General features: G+C 40.2%; 1 protein-coding gene across 1 annotated transcript; it reads right to left on the bottom strand.

The window, feature by feature from the left end:
- Nucleotides 1-1,900: 1,900 nt before the first annotated feature.
- rapgef5b (Rap guanine nucleotide exchange factor (GEF) 5b) lies at nt 1,901-18,868 on the bottom strand. The gene is made up of 18 exons (XM_085473585.1): nt 18,425-18,868; nt 13,191-13,324; nt 12,410-12,510; nt 8,667-8,745; nt 8,299-8,443; nt 8,111-8,208; nt 6,181-6,208; nt 5,910-5,988; nt 5,031-5,180; nt 4,172-4,269; nt 3,802-3,924; nt 3,512-3,690; nt 3,197-3,287; nt 3,031-3,081; nt 2,725-2,812; nt 2,513-2,577; nt 2,291-2,345; nt 1,901-2,034 (listed from the first exon to the last, which is right to left on the bottom strand). The coding sequence occupies exons 1-18, from the start codon at nt 18,662-18,664 to the stop codon at nt 1,916-1,918; spliced, it is 1,923 nt and encodes a 640-aa protein (XP_085329711.1). The 5' UTR covers nt 18,665-18,868; the 3' UTR covers nt 1,901-1,915.
- Nucleotides 18,869-20,604: the final 1,736 nt, after the last annotated feature.

Genomic DNA, 20,604 nt, shown 5'->3' with positions numbered 1-20,604 from the left:
GATCAGTTACTGTAGCTTAGCGCAAAAATTTCCTTCAGAATGCTACTTTTCACTTTCATGTTTCATGTACATTTCAGAGCACGTACATATTCACTTTTGTAATCAGTACTTTAACTTCCAGGGTCTTTGTTAACACTGTAGTTCTAAGTGAAGTAATGTTTGCATGCTGGTGTTAGAAAACAGACTTTACCTGTTATGAATTATCACCAAATATTAGTCTAAAAATAATGAGCTCACGATGATGAAAAGTATTTTAATACATGCACAGTTGGCACTAATGGTCAGTCCATGGTTTGACATATCATGCAGACCCGCCAAAAACAGTGCGTACAATAAAAAATCTAACAAACAAACCAAAACAATTAACACAAGCATCCTAAATAGTATCTTGAAAGCAAATAAATAATTATGAGATAAATATCCATATCCAGAATTTCAACATATATACACTGTATAAATTGAATCAGCTGTACACTATTGATGACAAAAAATGATACTCAAAATAAAATACTGCTAAAGCATGTTTTAAAATTTAAAAAGGTGAAGAATATAAAGCATAATTGTATGTACACACTTCACAATAACTACCTCAGTTTGCCTGACCCAACCTAGCAAAACAGAACAAATACTGCATGTTTAAAATTGTACAGTAGTGCTACGACACAATGCAAACAAGCAAATGGCTTCCAGTTTGTCTTCTTCTTCTCCTCTCTTCTTATTCTTGCCCAGAAGGTGCTATTTTAATATTTGATTTTTGCTATCGCTAAATCTAACCACAAATGAATCAGGCTTCAAAGAAATCAGGTTCTTTTCTGGTGCTAAATTCTTGAACTCTGTGTATCAGAAGTGAACAACTGCTGTCAGTCTTCAAATCTCAACAGACGGATGTATGGATGTCTGCGAAATGCACCAATATTGATGAACTTTAAAGCCCAGTACAGAGAAGTACCAGTATGAGTCTGTGGCTTCATTTAACTGATTGTCCACAGCTAAACCACTTAAAGTTCCCTGTGCTAGTGATTTAAAAATGATTAGAAAATGATCGTTATTTTAAACACCTATTTTTCATGGGATTTGGCACAAAGATAGACAATTATTACACATGCCAACAGAATACAGTATACTGTACTACTCTGTAGTTCCCTGCCTTAATACAATCTGTACTGTGCAAAGACTCATCATATATGCGTCACTTTGTGGTCAAATAAAACAAATACAAAAAATAAAAAATAAAAATGATATAAAAAAACTGTTAAACATGTAGCAACAGTTTCAATCTTGTTGTGCATAACACTGTGCTGATTTGCTTTGGGAAAAGCATGTCTTACATCTGACCTGGCAACAAGAAAATCTGGATTGTGGCGAACTCTGAGAGCACAGAAGTGTGTGTAACAGTGCAGACTTTTATTAGCTGAAAGAATCTTTGGTTAAATCTGATGAGCTGACCACCACTGTTTTTAGTTGATGTAAAAAAAACAAAAAACAAAACAGTAGCTCTCTGAAGAAAGTCAGAAACAGTTATCAACTAGTCTTCCTTCTGTGCTCACTGTTGCTTTGTGGTGTGCTAACAGCTCAAAGAAAAGTCCAGGACAGTGAATCTACACCCATTGGTTGCATTTGTTGTAAGTTTGTATTAGAAGGAAGCATTTTTCCTGCAAAGCAATCGTTTCTTTTTGTAAATTTTCGTTGTTAAATGACGTCTAGACTTGCCTTAAACTGTGTGATTTTGCTTTAGGTGCTTAAAATGTCATGTTTTTATTAATCTGTTTTAGCCGCCTGCTCCTGTCTCTGGTAAATAATCTCCTGATCAAATAGCGCCCTCCTGTGGTTGGTTAGGGTCTTGTAGCCTTTGTCCTGAGAGTTAGATGAGACAGCAGTAAGGTTGTCCCTTGGCACAGAGGGTCAGAGTTGTTTTCTAAGATCGAGGCTCCAGCCTTTGTGACAGTTCAAACAGAGTCTGCTGATTGTCGATGATGTGAAGATAGTCAATGTAGGCTCGCACCTCTGAGCTGCTCTTCTGTGTTATTCCATTTCCTAGGATGAATAGAAAACGTGTTACTTTTCTGGGTGAAATGGATTTTGTTGACTTTCTTAAAGCCATTGTATGAAATCATGTAAGGCAATGTGCTGGTGCGAGAGGATCATGAATGTAAGTGACTTTGCTCACTGATTTTGTTATTTGCCTTGCAAAAACTGATGATGACAGCTTTAAAAAATGATGTTTCATCATTGCTTTTAGTATGGAAGTTTGTAGAAAAGAAATAACAATATAAACAATTTAAACACTGACCCATGTGATCTTTCTGGCACTGTCGAATGAGACGCACCATGTCTGCTATCATGTGCTGGAAGCAAAATGTGGAAACAGGCATCTTTAAACATACAGTTTTGTATTCGGTGCTGAAGCATGCCCTGCCAATTCAGTTCAATTCAATTCAATTTTATTTACTGTATATAGCGCCAAATCACAACAAAAGTCGCCTCAAGGCGCCACAAAAATGCACAAACCTACCAGCTTTTCAAAATTGACCAGGTTATCATGAAACGTCTTGTTGCCTTCATGAATGAATGTGATATCTAAAGGAGAAAAACATTTTGTTTAGTATTCTCCAGCAGGTTTGTTCTTCCATGTCAGATCTGCTTGATAGAAATATCTCCCCAGCACTCTGCTCCTAGAGTTAGATTTTCTGCAGGGGAGCTGAAGTGACAGAATAATGAGCACACCTTTCAGCAGCAGAGGAAGAAAAGGAATCTTTGGAGCCTTCATCTTCTTGAAGGAGTCCCTGTAGGCCTTGTGATTCAGCGAGGGATCCTGTGAAGACATTTTTAAAATGAATGAGTCTTATCCAGCGGGAGTGACTGTGTGTTCCTGGATGCTTTTATTAGAGACTACTAACGATCTAATGCGGCCAGATGTTTCCACTGATTTTACAAGTTCAAAGCATCTGTTTGGTTCGGCCAGTACACACCGACACAAGGGTTTATACTCTCTGTTACAGTGTGAATTCATACCATGCTCAGTAAACTTACTGTAACTGTTTCCAGCTCTGAAAATAGCCGTTTGAATTTGCCAGGAACTTTCTGCAGAGAAAATAAAAGCTGATTTCAGATACTTCAGCTAGACATATAATAATGGAAAAAGATGGAAATTATTAATTCCTTTTAGAAAAAGAAAAAAGTAAAGAAAACATCTGACCTCCCATGTCTGACTGAGGCGGCTCACGGCTGCTGTGTTGAGGCCCATTATGATCGCAAAGAAACAGTTGAGGTTCCTCTGTGCTTTACAGCTGCACACAAGCACACAGTTCATTTACTTTCAGACTTGTAACCACAAAAGTAGATGTAGTTCAACGATTTGCCACTGGAGGGTGCAGTATTCCCATATAAAACATCTCACCCTACAGGTTGAATGCTGTAATAACTTTGAACTAATAGTAGGAGAAGCCAATGTGAATACTCGGTAAGTGAATCTCTTATCACACTGCTGTGGTATGGGAGGAACAATACTAACTGGGCAGCAATCTTTATGAATTTCTTGATGAGCTGAACCCGTTTGCAGAGCGTTGGGCACAGCAGCACCTCGGTCATCACCCACAGCTGGATGTCATTGCATCGCTGCAGCAGGAATTCTAAAGCTGTCGTGTGGTTGCTGCCAGCGTGGCGGTTGAAGGTGAAATAGACCAGCTCTTGCTGTAAAAAAAAAAAAAAAAAAAAAAAAAAGAACATTTACTGAACATTAACATCTTTGAAGGATTCAGTATGAAGAGAAGAATTTTTGCAAGTTCAAGTTGTGAGACAAACCTCGTGCACTGCATCAAAAATTGCCCAGTCAAAATCAGTGAGTGCAACAGCGACATCCCAGGTGTTCAAACTCAGCATGTGAGCTGTCCTCTGCTGCAGCTCTGAGTTATCTGTTAAAGGGTTCTGCAAAGAAAAACAAGCAAAAAAGGTTCAGATTTTCCTTTAAAACCACAATGCCCTGAACACCGACATAAACATTTAGACATTTTTGCAGACACTGAATAAGAATTAGTTTTGCCTCAATTTAAATACTAAAAATTAACAGTCTCTTCGCCGGTTTTTAGGTATCATATATAAAAATGCATTTTTTTCTACTCTCAAGAAAATGCATATTTAAAGTTAAAGTTAAACATAAAAATATTATTCCTACCAGGACTTCACTAAGGTCCTTCCTGCACGCATGCAGCCTCCCCACTGACCGTAAAGAACTGGAGAAAACTCGGTCCTGAGGCTGCAGGAGGAGTCTGCCTGCAGGGGAGAAAAGAGCATAAACAGCAGAATACCATTAGAAATCTGTCTGGCAGCATGTACGCAGCTATCACTGGTTACAGATAAGACTCTGTGTGCCAAGCTCCACTTTGAGGTAGCCTGACACTTTAGTGACTGATAACAGATGCTGACTCCATATTACTTGACTCCCTAGGAGACATCGAAGTCAATTATGTTGATTGCAATCTCTCACATACCTATCTGGGCTCAGTATCAAAATGAATATAGAAAGAAACATCAAATATGACAAAATGTTAGAAAAAAAAACTATAAATGAGAATTTTTTGGTTGGATTCACTTGTCTCCTAAGAGGAAATGATCACTAAAATCAATACACAGTTGTTCTGAGAGATCACCATATCCTGATATGAGTGCTCTCTTTGATAGGGAAACAGATGGACTCAATGGTGTTGAAGAATATGAAAATGACTGTAGCCGTCATAGTGCTTAAACTCATATGACAGAATTTGGACCAATGCGTTAAACATAAAACACAAAAGAGAACAGAGACTTGTTCTAGTAGGAAGTGGTGGCCCAGCACCTCACTCAAACACTTGTGAAGCATTTTCCTTTAATTTGTCACACATTTGCATTTAGAGTAAGTAGTCTCATAGCTAGTTCTGGATTACTCTAATATTCAACTGTAGTGCTACAGTGTTAAGTTGTGAGTTTCAACATTGAAAGTATTGTCATTATTGCTATGCAATGTTCTCCAACCAGTTAGAGAAAATACTATTTACCTCCAGGATAAGTGACACCCACGAGTACCAGCTCCTCCTGGGAGACATCCATCCTTTCTGCCACTGCCTGCACCAGCTCCTGTGCCACCACCCCGGACTGGACCCTCATACTTAGGTATGAGTCCATGGTTATATACACATGACACAGCACTGGCAAAGGGAAAAAAATAATTTCATTAAGTTGTAAGATCTGTTAAAAAGTGCAGCCCACTGCCCATATGGGAGGTTAACATGAAATCCATGCCTCTATCAGGCACAGCAGAGATCCATTGACCTGGGATCTTCTGGTCCCATTAGGTGGGTCTTGGGAAGTTGCCCACTGACCAAGTTTGCACATTCTGGACACAGACTAAGAAATTCAAATCATCTGCTTCGGTGTATTTTGGCCAACTGAATGACCAAATGAAAGACCCACTTTACGACCCACTGAATGGCCCACTGAACTGAATTTGGTGATGAAAAATGTTTGTTATGCTAATTTAAGAGATGTTAAAACAGACCAATTTTGGCCGGGAACACTAAAGTAAGGGGGTGACGTGACCACAACTGGAGGCTTATTTGAATGAACTAGCTCTTTAAAAGGAATATAATCTAAAAACTTTTTTCCCCCTTACTGTCTGTCTCCTTTTACTACATGTTTTCATTACAAATCACCTTTTAACTGTGCTTTTGAGAGGTGCTATAAACATTTAATCTTATTAGGCTATTATATGTCATAAGTCAGATATTTGCACTCCCAAATACCTCATTCAATCCCTGGAAAGATTCCCATTGTTGTACAGTTCAGACTAAAAGTCTCCTTTTTTCTTACTTTGGAAACAACGTATGGCGGGAGGAATGTGTGAAGAATGAAGCTTTTTTTTTTTTTTTACGACTTACCATCCTTGGTCTCCCTCTGTGTTGCCCTGGACTGGAGCCCGTTCTCTTTCAGACTCAATTGGTGGAAAAGTGCTTTGCTCTGAAAGAGAGGAAATGCGTGGATTTTGAGACACGCTCTTACTGCCTGAGAACATCATGCATTTCGGTGGAACAACGGAACAATGTTCTTAGGAGGAAATGTGACTACAATAACCCCGACACCCGAAACGTCAATTGGGAAAGCCAGCTCATGTTGTATAAAATCTTTTATTTCTTAGCCTTGTTCACTTACCTTTCTTTGAGGGGAATATTCCACAGTACTGAAAAAAGGAGAAGAAGAAACAAATCACTAAAGTGCACCACAGTGTAATTAAACATTTACAAAAACAATCGTTGTACTTTGTCTTAAAAACTGATGATGATGATGATGATCCGTGGACCGCAGGTAGTGTCCGTAGTACAACAATGTAACGACCCATGCAGTTTATATAATCAAGGTAAAAGGAATCCATGTATACTCCTCTGCTGTGTTGAGTCCATTATTTAAGCTTGGTGTCAAGGACAGATTAGAGTGCTTGGTAGATTTTAGATCTTCCAGTGTGATACTTTCATTTAATCACCCTATTCCCATGGGTTAGTCCTGGTTTGATGGATAGCCCCGTGTCTATTATCATCCCTCAGCTTTTCCTGGGCTCTGCATCACAAAAGGCATGTTGGCACAAAGCCTGCCCGCAGGGATCTCCTCTCATAGGCCAGCAACGACTGTGCACTAATGAAAAACCTGACTCCCCCTGCCATGTCAAAGCACCGCTTGTGATCTAACTAGCTCTTTTACTCCTCAAAAAGCCGAATCACCAAAGAAGTCGATTAGCTCGGTGAATTATAATGGCACATGATTGGAGAGTGCAAGAAAACAAACAGTCTTTTTCCCCCAGCTTAACCTTCCCTTTGCACAAAGGCCAGATGGAAGTTGATGGGAAGCTTCTTTCTATGAAAAGAATGACACTTTTTTCACTCTGCAGCAGATTTCCACACGGCAGTCAACCTTGTCCTCCCCTAGGGTGGGACTGATTGTGAAAAGCTCCTAAATAGAAGAGTATGTCAGCCGGTAACACCCACGCAAAATCGGCTGCTTTATAAGAGTGGGTGTTGTGGATTTCCCTCCGTGCATATAAACGGGAATGAGATGCGGTCAGATAACTGTAGGAGGCTCGGGTTGAATCATCTCCACTGGTTTTAATGGGCATCAGGCAAGAGCAGCCTCAGGGGAAAAGATGTGACTGGAGGCTGACGAAGGGCAAGGGGCGCATGGGTGTGGCAATGTGTCTTGTGACTCAGGGTTGTACCATCAAAAGCAACATGATGTTTATTTTTATCAACGAAAACACTAAAGCTACTCACAGATTCCAGTTTCAGAGCAACAAAACTGTTGAAATTCATCTTTGATTGAATCTATGTATACATTTAGCAGATCAAGCATGTTTTATTTAATGGAGAATAAATACTGGGTTATTCATAATGCCTTAGTCTGCAATTATAAAAGGTTTTACATGATTTCATATTCTTTTATATATACTTATATTTATTTATTGGTATCTGTGCTTCGTAGCTTCCACAGCACTGTGAATATTCATTTGATTGGACTGATACTGTATATTGTGTTCTGAATATTGCATAATGATTTTATGACTCAACAAATCTGAAACCATACTGATGCGTATCACTGTGTTTGCAATTATTCTCATGTGTTTGGCCCAATCACAGTCAGCTGGCTAGAAATAGAGTCTTGTAAACAAGTGGTGGGACAAAAAGTACGTGCGTGCTCTTCGAGCTTTTTTCTTTTTCTCACGGAAAACATTTGTGGCTTCTTATTTCTCAAACTTCTTATACATCCTCAGTTCTGGACATTTGAGATGAAGACTTCTGTGCCATTCATATGCATACCAACCCAGAACACTGCAATTACTTTTCAGTTTCTGAATGGATTCATTGATAAGCATCTAAAGAAAGACACCAAGGGGAGAAGAAGCCCTTTCTTCGTATTCAAAGAACAGTGTGTGTTCCAGTTTGAATCCTTCAGCAGTCACAGATCTTACTAGAAATTTTCCACACCCAGGCCTGATGAGGTTCGTTTCCATTTAATAGAATTTGAAAGTATGTCTGTATTAAACTATAGTTCTCTTTCTGTTTCCACCAAATGAGGAACAAATATATGAACTCACTGTCTGCGATGCAGGTGGTAGAGTTTCTGCAGCTCCCCCACATCCCTCTCCAGGGCCGGGTGCTCATAAAGATCATCCAGCACACAACGATAAAGAGTCTGGAAGGAAATGTCAATTTTCATTTCTCCCATACAAAGTTCACCTCCCACCCAGTTTCCACCCTTTTCCGTTTGCACAGTGTGTCCTACCTTCATGAAGAGCTTGACATGCTCGTCTTCTCTCAGGAAGTCTTTGCAGAGCAACATCCACTGCGACACCAGGTGCAGGAGTTTCTGCTTCCTCTCCAGAGCCTCCTTCCGATCCTCTTTCCCTCTGTGTCGCTTGGTGCAATAGGTGGGACTCGGTTAAGGAAGGGAGATTATTTTTCATGTCTGACGTCAAATGCACAGCACAGCGAAGCATGGTGCATGATATCGATTTAGTAAAGGGGCCAAGAGAGTCAGTTATATGAATAAGATGAGTGAAGTGGAACAGCTTTAAGAAGGTAAAACATACTTTGTTTTTGAATAAAACATCTAATTCAGGATCCTATAAAAGCCTATGTGTTCAAGGATATTGTCCCAGTAGAGCTTGGCATAAATCGCTTGTAGACATGAATACTGGGTAGGTTAGCAGGAAGTCATCTAGAAGTGTGTCTGTAAAGAGAAATAAAGATCATTTCATGGAAACTATAACTTCAGAAAAAGCAAAAAAGACTTTACACATCCCATTACATCAGTCATAAGCCACGGACGCATATTTCAGACATGAGATACACGGCCTTCTCACTGCTAAATCAGTGATATTCTGCCACCCAGACACGGTCCACTTTTGCCTTGTAGGAGTGCGACCTTTACCAAAAAAATGAGCAGAATTCCTCAATTAAGCACGAAGCTGACACACTCAGATACTGTTAGATTAATGGAAAGGAGTGCATGCTTGGAAGGGGCTTTATGGATATAGCCTTATGAGCTTCATTCAGTGCTACAAGATGCTGGAGGGCATGCACTCAAGTGACCTTGACAACTGTATGATTAATGTCAGCTGAGCGCTACGTACAGGAGAGCTTTACTAATTGCGATGGCTTCCGTTTTCCACTTTAATAATGTGAGAAGAAGAGCTCAGAAGAGGCAAACAATATGCTAGCGGCCTTTTCTTGCACACCATTTTTTACTTGCACTATCTGCAGTCTCACACATTTGCTACTGCAGGCTGTATCAGTAAGGATAAGCCAATAATGTTAATGTGTCAGGTGACTCTCTCTGACCTGTAATGAAGTCAATATTTTCATTGTTATTTTCTCGCTCACAGACAGGAAATTTGATGTTTCTGCTGTGCAATCATGCAATTGTGTTTACAAGCAGTACTTTCTGCCACGGTACCCTTCTACAACCTCTTACCAAGGTTTAAAATGAAAAAGTGTTCCTGTAAATAGATGACACAAAATGGATGCACGCTCTGCATTTGCGTACCTGCAGTTGCATTTTCAAGAAAGACAGCTGATTTTGCTTAATGGGATTTCTTTAATGATCACAGATGAATCTCTCCCAAATTGTGGCCAGCGATTCGTCTGAATATCCTCAGGAACCACTAACCAAAACTGTCATAAAAAGATACACGCAAAAGAAAAAAAATTGTCTAAGGCATAATGTGAAAGAAAAGGACACTAACTCTTAGACATAATGCCCAGCCACAACCAAAAAGCTTTACAAATCCTATTAGAGCCAACCGCCTTCCAACCCCTCTGTAAGTGTGCCTCACACCCAGAATTGTAAATTCTTCTTTTTAATTTCACACTGGCTTCCCAACGTCTTTGTGTACGTTCTGGTCCACAGGACTCCCTGACATCATTATGTTAATCCAAGCAGAGCAGCTGTGGACACATCACTCACTGCTCATGAGCGGTTACATATGCACATCTTCTATAAAAACACACCTTAACACAAAACCAGAAAACGACAGGAGAGATATCACAACCCACCCACATGTACTGTATCTACTTCCACACACACACACGCACACTGACTGACTGCATACTACTCACTCACACTGCTGCCTACTGCTGTATTTTTTCAGAGCTAAGCTGAAACTGAAACGCTTTCTCATGAGTAAAAGCTCACATGCCGCTCCCCAGACTGTACAGTCTGATGGTTTCTTTTTTGAAGTTGGAAAACAGACCTAGAGGTCTGCAGTTTTCAATTGGAATAGAGGGAAAAAAACAAAGTGGCTCACCTGCGGGATCAAGATTTAACCCAAACAAGTTAGCAGAAGATGTATTTGCTTCATAAAGGGAAAGACATTGTGTGTGAATTCTGCCGTTTGAATGAAGTTTAGCAAGCGGTTGGGTTGTTTTCTGGCTCCAGTCAGTCATAAAAGTCAGTCAGTTTTTAATATTTCACAGTTAGAACTTGTAGTTGACGTGTACTACCATGTATCATGTTGCTTTCAGACACACAAACCAAAACAAATTTTGTCTTCCTTTTAGCAGAATTACATAATTGATTCACTAAACTACCTTGTCAGTGTCATCAATAGGCTTGTCAATCAATCTGCACGTCTCTTTTGCATTTCAACAAAGCTGATCAATGCAGTCTTTGAAATTTGCATGTTAATGTGTCACTTGCAAGCTTGGTAACCACCAGAAGGCATTAGTTTAGCATTTAGAAAGCTTTTACATGTTCTGTTCTTTCACTTTCAGTACAAATAAACATCTCTCCACATGGTGCATTGGCAAAAGAGATAGGACATCCTCTCATTAAGGGCACAAATGTTCTGTTGCGTGATTTTCAATGCTACCAGCGAGCAGTATGATCTGTGCAGAGCAAGAATCAATAGCTGCACTCAGGGATTGGGTACAGGAAAGAAGGCAATGCTGAAGACTTGTGAATGCTAATCACAGTGCTAAGAAAACACTTGCACATCAGACATCCACTGATTGCTGCAGTGGTTCACACTTGCTTTCCCTCAAACATGCCTGCGGTGGTTTCAGAAAAGTGCCATCTCTCGCAAAAGAAGACAGAAAGCTTTGCATTCCTAATGTTGTTTAAACATGGACGTGAGTGCTACCATAATGAAATAAAAATGGCTTTCTAATGCGATGTACTGTATATAAAATCATCAGCTTATCTGAGCCATCCAAGAGAGACGAACCAAAACGCAGCAGCTCGTTGAATGTTGGAATAAATCTTGTTTGGAGAAAAATTGGAAATCTGATTCTATGAGATGATCCTCAGCAGTAGCACAGAACGACAAGGAGCCAGCAGCAGTCAGATTATTAAACATCACTCAGTGCAGATCAATTGCTGCTCAGGACTCATCCTCCTGAGGTCTCTGGCTCTTTGACCCTGGGATACCACTCAGCATCATGCTCTGCTTCATGGCTCCCTATGGAGCATTAACTTCTATACACTCACTGCAAGTTGTACTAATGGTGAACGATGCATAAACAACACAAAGCCCTTCTGGGCCGATGGATTTATTATACTCTAAATGAACAAAGAATAGAATGGCTAAACTATTTGTCTTAGTGGCTGACTTTATGTTTAACTTCATACCAGAATAAAATATTCTAATAAAGCGATAAAAATACGACACTCAACATAGTCTATAACTCTATTGCATCCCTGATAAGACATTTGATCTCCAGTTAGTCATGCCTCCATCCCAATGAGAGATCATCTGTTACCACCTCCATATCCCAAGAAAACTGCAGCTCCTCTCCTAATCTCCTTATGCCCACTTTCTTTCCTCTTCCCCGCTCTTTTCATCAATCTTTCGTCTCCTTGCCTCACAGCTCTCAATTGTCATTCCTCATCCAGTTATCTTTTCAGCTTCAGAAACAGAGGGTCTCCTCTGCCTTGGCAACAGAGCCAAATTATCAAGTACCTGCTTGGATGAGAGGAAATGTGTTGATTTTTTTATTGCTGTGAGGCTGGACTGCATGTCGTGCAGACCATTTACAGCCTCACTGAAAAGATATGAGAGACATTTATCTCTGTCATGGCTTTTAAATGAATGCTCTTAAACTTAACATCATTTCGGCAATCACAGCACATGATTAACCCAGTAATAATGCCCAGAGGGAGAAGCTGTCCCAGCTTTATCGGTAAGAGAAAGGGTGGGGAGGGCAGAAAGTAAAACAGAAAGTGAAGGTAGCTCATTTACTCTTTCTCTTCTCAGTCACATAAAGATACATATGTGACTTCTACATAAAGGTAAAAAAGACTTTGTGTTTTTGCTTTCTAATATCAAAGAAACGCTTTATGTCAGACACAGGTAAAGCCAAAAGAGGGTGAAATGATATGAAAGCAGTATGCTGACCTGACTCTTTGCCCTGTGTTATCCCTCGGTCCTCGTCCAGCGTTAGGTCATTCAGCAAGTGCTCCAGGATCTTCTCGGGAGTCCCTGACACTACCATGTACCTGTCAGACACAACAGAGTCATTGGACGAATCCTCCTCAAAAGAAGAGAGAGACCGGCTGCTGCTCCATTCCTCCTCTCCCTCTGTGCCCTCATCATCTATGTAGCGAAAGTAAGGGACATCAAACGTGGGCATTGTCACCGGCTCTGCCCGGCTGGTGCTGTCACTGCTGCTCTTTTCCGAGCCCTCCTCATCCTCCTCGTCCTCCTCCTGCTCCACCAAGGCAGCGTGTAGCAGCCTTACCTCCTCCTGCTGCTGGTTCGGGGGCTGTGGCCGAGATCCCATCCTAGCAGAGTCCCCTTGCCCTTATGCCGGCAATGTTGCTGTGGTTACTGCTGCATGACCCCTTTACCCATCCCTCTATCCACCTGCACCTGCTAGAGCCTGTAGTCCACAGAGGTATCCCAGTATGCTCGCAACTACAAAAAAAACCCCTCTCCAGTTACTTGAATGGGAAGGCTGACAGCGCAGCTTTGCCTCACAGTCCCATGCTGCCTACTTGTATGTATTTAATGTAGTCATTTATGTGCACGGAACTGTGATGTAAGCATGCCTGAGTGAGTGAGTGTGTGATCCGCAGAGGGGGAGAAGGAGAGTGATTATAGGGAGAGCGCTGAGGGAGCGAAACATATAGTGAGAGAGGGAGGGAATCTAGGAGGGGAGGGGAGTGGAGAGGCTTACCTCCTGTTTCTCGCCTCCTCTCTCCCTCCTCCCCTCGCTGATGCAGAGAGCTGCTCTGACGACAATCTTTGGAGAACGAGCACATTGTGGCCCCTCTCTCTCAGACACAAGCGGACTGCCTCGTCACTCTGGGGCTGGGGAGAGAAAAGCAGGAGGGAGGGAGGGAGGGAGGGAGTGTGTTATCACCAAGGAGATTCCCCTGTATTTTCTCCCACTCGCACAAATCACCACTGATTTCCATCATAATACTGCACTGTAAGTGAAAGAGAATTTCCATATATCATTATTCAGCCCTTATCACTGGAGCCCATTCAGGGATTAACATAAAAGACTATTTTAATTATTGATTTATGTGTAGCGCCTATTAAATCACGGTTGGCGACTGAAGGCAGTCTATTTTCAAGCTGTCACATGGTTCAACTTTGCATAGTAACAAAGGTTTTGTGGTTTGGAGTTTAGCATAGACCCCCGATTCCCTTGCCAGGTACTTGTCCTATTACCACCACGACATACAAGCAATGATAAATTCATCTCCTTTTTGTCAACAAACAAAACAAGTATTTTTTTTATTTTATTTATTTTATTCATGCTTTCACATGTATAGGGCAATATCTCTGTTTCTATTGCTGGGCATACTGGACAGCCTAGACATTCTCTTAAAGTATCTAAAATCTAACTTAACTAAAGTCGACATCTTAAACCAAAAAGGATTACTAGAGTGTCTCTGAAGTATAAAGATGGCTGACAGCTGCTTGACAATGGAGTAGCCTGGATCAGTGATATTGGTCTTAATGAGATCTTCACTGTATGTTGCATACGCATGCATCCTGAATTAGGCCCCCTCCCCTCACTTTTCACCCATCCTCCCCTTCTCAGCCATCAGTCACTGCAACACAAGCCTCTGTTCATGCAATTAGCTGGGTAGACATGCTGGAAATGGTTGCAGTTTGTGGCCCTAATTGCCTTTTGCCAGAGAAGCATTCAGGGTCGTTCAGTTAAGCATGGCTTCCTGGCACTATTAACGCTTGTCAAGGGATCCGTGGACATAAAGACACACTATAGATGCACGATACATATGCAAATATATGCATTTAGATACAAAATATAACAAAACAAAGACACACAAACATAGTGTGTCTTTCATCATTATTATTGCATTATCCCACTACAGTAGTTTAGATTGGTGGTACTTTTCCAGTCCTGTGTTGTCTGACTGACTGAAGAAAACTTTAGATATCTGCTAAAACTGCAGTAGCAATTACGTTTTCCAATATTACATAGACAGGTGCTCTCAAGCAGTTTCTACGTTGCTGAAGAAGCATCGAGACTTAATTGTCTTACTACTGGACTAAGGGGCATGGAGGATGACAAAAATGGAATGAAGAAAAAAATCCCATTGAAGCGAAGCTGTTCCTTTCTTCCTGTGGTTCTAGCTTTATCAACATGTGGCATACTGTGTCTGTTAAATTCCTTTAAAGTTAGAAAAAAAAAAGCACACTTTTTTGTCTCACCAAGCCTGGCAGTACAGCACAGTTGATTCTTGACTATAATTAACATAATATCTCAGTGTATGGCTAATGGGTCAAACAGCAAATAAGACTCTTCACAATTAATTATTGATTGTTTCTTGGCTGCTTCAGACTACTGCTTAGTGTGCACTGTGCTTTGTGGTTACCAGTGTTCCTATACAAAAAACAACCAGGCGTCTAGAGTGGATCATTGTAAGGAGACAGCAGGGCACCGGGCCACTCAGTTTCAAACCTAGCCTTGATCTGACCTTGCTCAAAGTTACTGAAGCCTTTCAAACATGGACGCCATCAGCAGAAAAGCAAAAATAATTTTCAGGCCTCTGCACAAAGTCACGTCCCCCTAAGAGCTTCACTGTCCCATCTATGGCTCCAGATCTATTCTGCTGGCTAGAGAGATGTGTTTTATGTATGTCTGTGTGCATCTGACATGCATGGTATGAAACACTTAAAGTGCCCTGGAAGGTCTCAGTCATGACAAAGTGCTGATTTGTCTTAATTCCTCCCAAGCACCAGTGTGGATTACACAGGATGGGAAGAAGAAGACGGGATCCATATACGAGTGCTGTATTCAAATAAACATCATCTCTAACAGACGCTTGATGTCATTCATATTTCATGTGTGAGGTTTGAAAAATAAACAGTGAGCAAGGGAGGTGCACATTATGTAACATCAAGGTAATAAGAGTAAGACAAAATGTGTTCAACAGAAAAGATGAGAATGTGTTGCTATCTGTTCCCCATAAACTGAAATTAAAGAGGCTATAAAAGATAGAAAACTGTAAAAGATCTGCAACCTCGGGATCCGAAAAGCAAATAAATGCAGAACCTAGTGTTAAACATTGCATTTGAAAAACCTCTGGTTGCAAAGAGAAGTCAAATTGTACAGAACTCCTGTTGACTTGAGGTATGATCTCAGTAAACATCGTCTTGAGTAATCTTTAGTCTCAATCACTATTTTTTTAGCTGTAATAAAGCATGGACTTCTTTTATTGTCTCATTTAAAGCAAAATATGATGAGTGGCTATAAACTATAACGCAATATGTTTTAGGTTAAAACAGAGTGCCTAACATCCACAGTCTTTCTGCATCAGAGACTCTGACATGCAGCACTCTGTATATTAAGCACCCCTTTTCCCACCAGCTGGGATTTAACTGATTCCTAAACACTTTGATGTCTGTGTTTAGATATCTGTATGAGTCACGTTTTACAGCACTAGCAGCATCATTAGATTACTTATAAGATGAGGAACACTAGAGAATCATCTCACATAATGTTAATATTTCCAGAAAATGTCAAGTGTTAAATGTACTGTGTATTCTACACTGTAAAAATAAATCGTGATATAAAAGTATTTTACTGTGTATTTTATAGTTTTGTGCTGTTCTTCTAGAATATCATTAAATTCACATAAATAGACTGATTTTACATTTCAAATGTAAATTAACGTAAAATCACTGTAAATGTAATAAAACATAATTTTCCTGTTTTTTAAATGTATCTGTCTGTACATATGCATATTTAGATTGTTAAAATACATTCACAAATGTATCATAATTTCACAAATATTTGTCCGTTATTTGAAAGACTGAACTGTTAAATTCAAATGTAATGCTATGGAAAAATATATAAAATGATTCGTATAAACTTTTTTTACATCAAATAATTACTATTATTGTTGTTATTTAGGGTGATCGTGGCTCAAGAGTTGGCAGTTCGCCTTGTAATCAGAAGGTTGCTGGTTCGAGCCCTGGCTCGGACACTCTCGGTCATTGTGCCCTTGGACAAGATGCTTCACCTACCACCTACTGGTGATGGCCAGAGGGGAATTGTAAAGTACTATATGAATGCGATCCACTGTTATTTAAACCAACTGTTAACTGTATATCTCTGTACATTTAAGTATTATTATTCATATTGCCACATTCATTGACCTTTTTTATAGGTAATTTCATTGTTTAATCACGTTAAATTGTTCCTAATTTAATGTTTAAAAGCACTTGAAAAAGGCAAAATCCGATGTAAAATAAGGGCAACAAACTGTATTGTCATTACTGAAAATAATGGGAAAATTATTTTCTGTTATTTTATGGTATTATTTTGGCGCCCCAGCTGCTGGAATATTACTGTTTTTTTAGGATTTGTTTTTTTTTTACGGTGTAGTGTTAAGTGTACTTTATCATACCTGGCTATTATTTCTGGCATTATAAATGACACACAGACATATATACTCAGCCTTTTTTACAGTCATAATTTGACAAACTTTGCATATGTACAATATTGTGCAAATCATTGCCAAGCTGAAAAATGAAGCCATTGCCAATCAGACATTTCCAGATGGTGGATCAAAAGCTGACTGTACTCATTTTCATAATTCCATCAGGTTTGCTAAGATCCCCCAATGAGAACCAACAGCTTGTATTGCAGGAGGGCATATATAGATATAGGCCCAGAAGGGAACTGCATTAGGTGTGGTTCTATTCCTGAATTCAGGAATAAATTTTCATTAATTTAAAATTGCTTCTGTGGTAAGTTTCTGTTGAGACACAAGCACTGATTCATTCCTTGAGTTCTTTATTTATTTATTTATAATTTATAGGTCAGTGTTAGGGATTGGTCCTTCTAAAAATGGTCAGGAACAGGGACTGGACTGAAAAATGAAAATGAGTGAGAAAACAACCAATGTCCAAAGAAAGCCTGAGAAACTATTGCTCAAGACCACTTTTAAAAATTACTAAAAAGTCTTGATCCTTGGAAACAAATATAAAGAAATGAATGGTGGCTCAGTACTGTGCTCAGTATGTCACTAAAGAAACAAACGTAAAACACTGTTGTTATGTAGCTCTAACATTTGATCATCCACAGACTGGCAGCAGCTGCAGGCGACAGGCTGTTACTGAAAGTGCACGGTGATAAGGAGAGCTTGCCTCATGGTGGAGAAAAGGTCATGACGCTCGGGAATCCACCCTGAAAACATACAATGTCTTGGCATGATGACTTGCGTCATTTCTTCCTGCAATTGTTCAGCAGGTCAACGCACAGACACAGCTGGCAGGAAGAGAGAAGCTGAACCCACCATAAAGCTAGCCAATCAGATTGCTCCTATACAGGTGATGTAATAGTTTTAAAAGTGTGGAGGCTGACGTGCACATACAACACTTCTTGTTGTATTTGAATTTCTTTTTACCCACGTTTTGAACAGCATCCCAACTTTTTGAGAACTGGGGTTGTAAACACAGGCATAGTGATTCATCTTATAGATACAATCTATTTTGACATCTATTCTTGCGTCTAAAATGGTCTTTTTTCTCATATTTAATGAGACACTTCTTGCAATCTGCACATAATTTAAGTGGCAACACTAATCTTTAGATAAGGTGGAGACACTATAGAACGTAAGGAGACCGATTAAAAAAAAACAAGACTGCAAATTCACTTCAGTTTGATTAATGGGATGCTACACAGACTGCAATGCTTGCATAAAACACTGCAGTATAATCCTGAGTGAATGTAACTAAGGATGCAGACTCCACTTGCTTTCACTCATGGGGAAAGCTTGCTAACAGAGTCGGATTTATAATTAAATAAAGTGGAGCATCAAATATGTTGAACTAAAGCTGCGTTTTCGTTTCGATGCATTTACATGCTGCAACAAACAAAAGTTGTAGAAATATCTGCTCTGTCTGCCGATGTGTCATGTATCTCACCTCACTTGTCCTTTCTGGGTTCTTGCTGTGGTTTTGCAGAAAGCGACAGCCATCCTTGGCCAGTCTCTGGACCATCTCCAGTCTGGACAGGTCCTCCTTGTCATGCAGGATGCTCTTGTTCCCATGATGCAGCCCAGGGGACACAGAGAACATGTATCTGAGGCCACAGTCCCACGACATTGCCGACTGATTACTGGCTGCTGGCTTTCCACCAGGAACAACAGCAGAATTCCTGAACATGGGCTTACACAACTCGTAAAAAATGCCTAACAGAGGTGAGCAGCTCAAGAATGAGTGTAGGCTATATGTACGAGTTGTGAATTTCTGTCATCACAGCCTGAGTAGATTCCAGTTGCTGTACACCTCAGTCAAGTCTACAGGCGCATCAGTTGAACTCCAGGTATCGCTCTGTGTGGTTGGCTGTACTGAGAGTGAATGACAGAGTTCTCCTCTCCGTCCTTCTGGTGCTTTTCAGCACCCGGGCAGGGAGGGAGTGAGTTAAGGACACGGTGGGTTCAGGAAACATCTGGTGAGCCAGACAGACCCAAAAAGGAAGTTTAAAAATCTCCCGAAAGCAGGAGAGAGTTAAGATTCAGGATAGGGCAGGGTACTTCACACTAGAAGGTCAAACTCTTGTTAGGGTGGAGATGTACTACGTGTGAGGCAAACAATACTTAACCGCTTTATTTTCAGTTAGGGTGAGGTAATGTAATGGCGCCCATAAGAAGCTCGTAAAGTCAGAGCAAAAGCTACAGATCTGTCACAGAAAGTTACTGACATATTCAGGTGGATGTGTAAACATCAGAGCATTTACCTGCTGTATATAAAGTGGAGCAAGCATTAGAATTTTGAGTAATCAAAACTCTTTATCACTCATCTAGATAGCTGCTGATTACAGTGAACAGTGAACAGAGTTTCCAGTTTTTTATGTGATATATTGCAAATTGAGGCTGGATCTCGGGGAGTTCATCAGACAAGAGATCAACTTATGCTGGGAACTTACAAACGGCTTCATTTAACATTCGGTATTCTGTAATATTTTTGAGTCTAATTAATCTCCAAATGATTTATTGAATTTCTCAGTCAATCGTTGGTGTGTAAAATATCAGTAGACCTATACAGAGGATCTGAAACCCAGGCATGTTTGAAGCTTTTGTGGGAATAATTACATTTTTGATTTATTCATTTATGGCCAGTGAAGCTGATTAATCAACTGTTTGTTTGGGACACTTCATTTGAAACTATACGTTTCTCTAATAGGACGATAATGAAAAAAGAAGAAGAGAAAACTAACAAAGAAAAAAAGCCCTTTAATCACCCTGCAGACTATTGCTGCAAGTGTCCATTTTTATTACAGAGCTCTAAGTTGTCCAACTAAGATGTCCAACTGCAATTGCTGTCAGTGTGCTTAGTGAACTTGCAGAGGGATCAGTGTGACCCGACATGTATCGATCAAAGAAAAACAAGGACATTAGGCAAGGGCAACATTTTATCTATTATCATTATATCTTTTTTCCCCTCTGTCAGCGGTGTGATGCTTGACTGGGTCCTTGCAAAGCCATTCAGCTGTGCTGCCATCCCAAACTGCTGATACAGCAAACTGCAGAATGAGAAAAGGTCCCCATCTCTAAGTGGTGTTTCTCTTTCATGTGAGGACGAGTCCTATCATTCCACTGCGGCCTTTTTGTTCTTTTAATGTAAGTGATTGGCACGACACCAATTGCACTCCTCCTGCAGAGTACATATTAGACTTATTACAATAGGTAACTCTTCCTTTAAGTCCTCTTAAAATCTTTTTTAAATGAAAAGAAAAAAATTACCAAATACTAAGTAAATGAACTAATATGACCACATCCTTGGTTTGTACGAGACTTAATTACATTACTGTATGTGGCTGTCTTTGCGCATTTGCTTTTGTGATACCACTGTAGGAAGAAAGTGAACGTGTTACATCGGGACAAAGCCAGGGTGACAAACCTAGTTTTAATGTGCTACCACTGACCCAGTTTTTCAAGTAAACGAATTGCAAAGTGAAGATGCCTAAAGCCAAAATTGTAAGGCAGCTCTGTGTGCTACTAGTGTCTTTAACCAGGGACTGCCATGACAACCATGGGAGGAACTCTACTGCAGGCGCGCAGCGCTGCAACAGACTAAAGCAAATGACGAAACTCTTTTGGGTT

Source organism: Copadichromis virginalis, linkage group LG11 (assembly GCF_057382275.1).
Source record: "Copadichromis virginalis isolate Kocher_CV1m ecotype Utaka linkage group LG11, C_Virginalis_male_GT1.1, whole genome shotgun sequence".
Classification (NCBI taxonomy): domain Eukaryota; kingdom Metazoa; phylum Chordata; class Actinopteri; order Cichliformes; family Cichlidae; genus Copadichromis; species Copadichromis virginalis.
The sequence above is the reverse complement of the archived record's forward strand: the minus strand, read 5'-3'. Positions and strand labels throughout refer to the sequence as shown.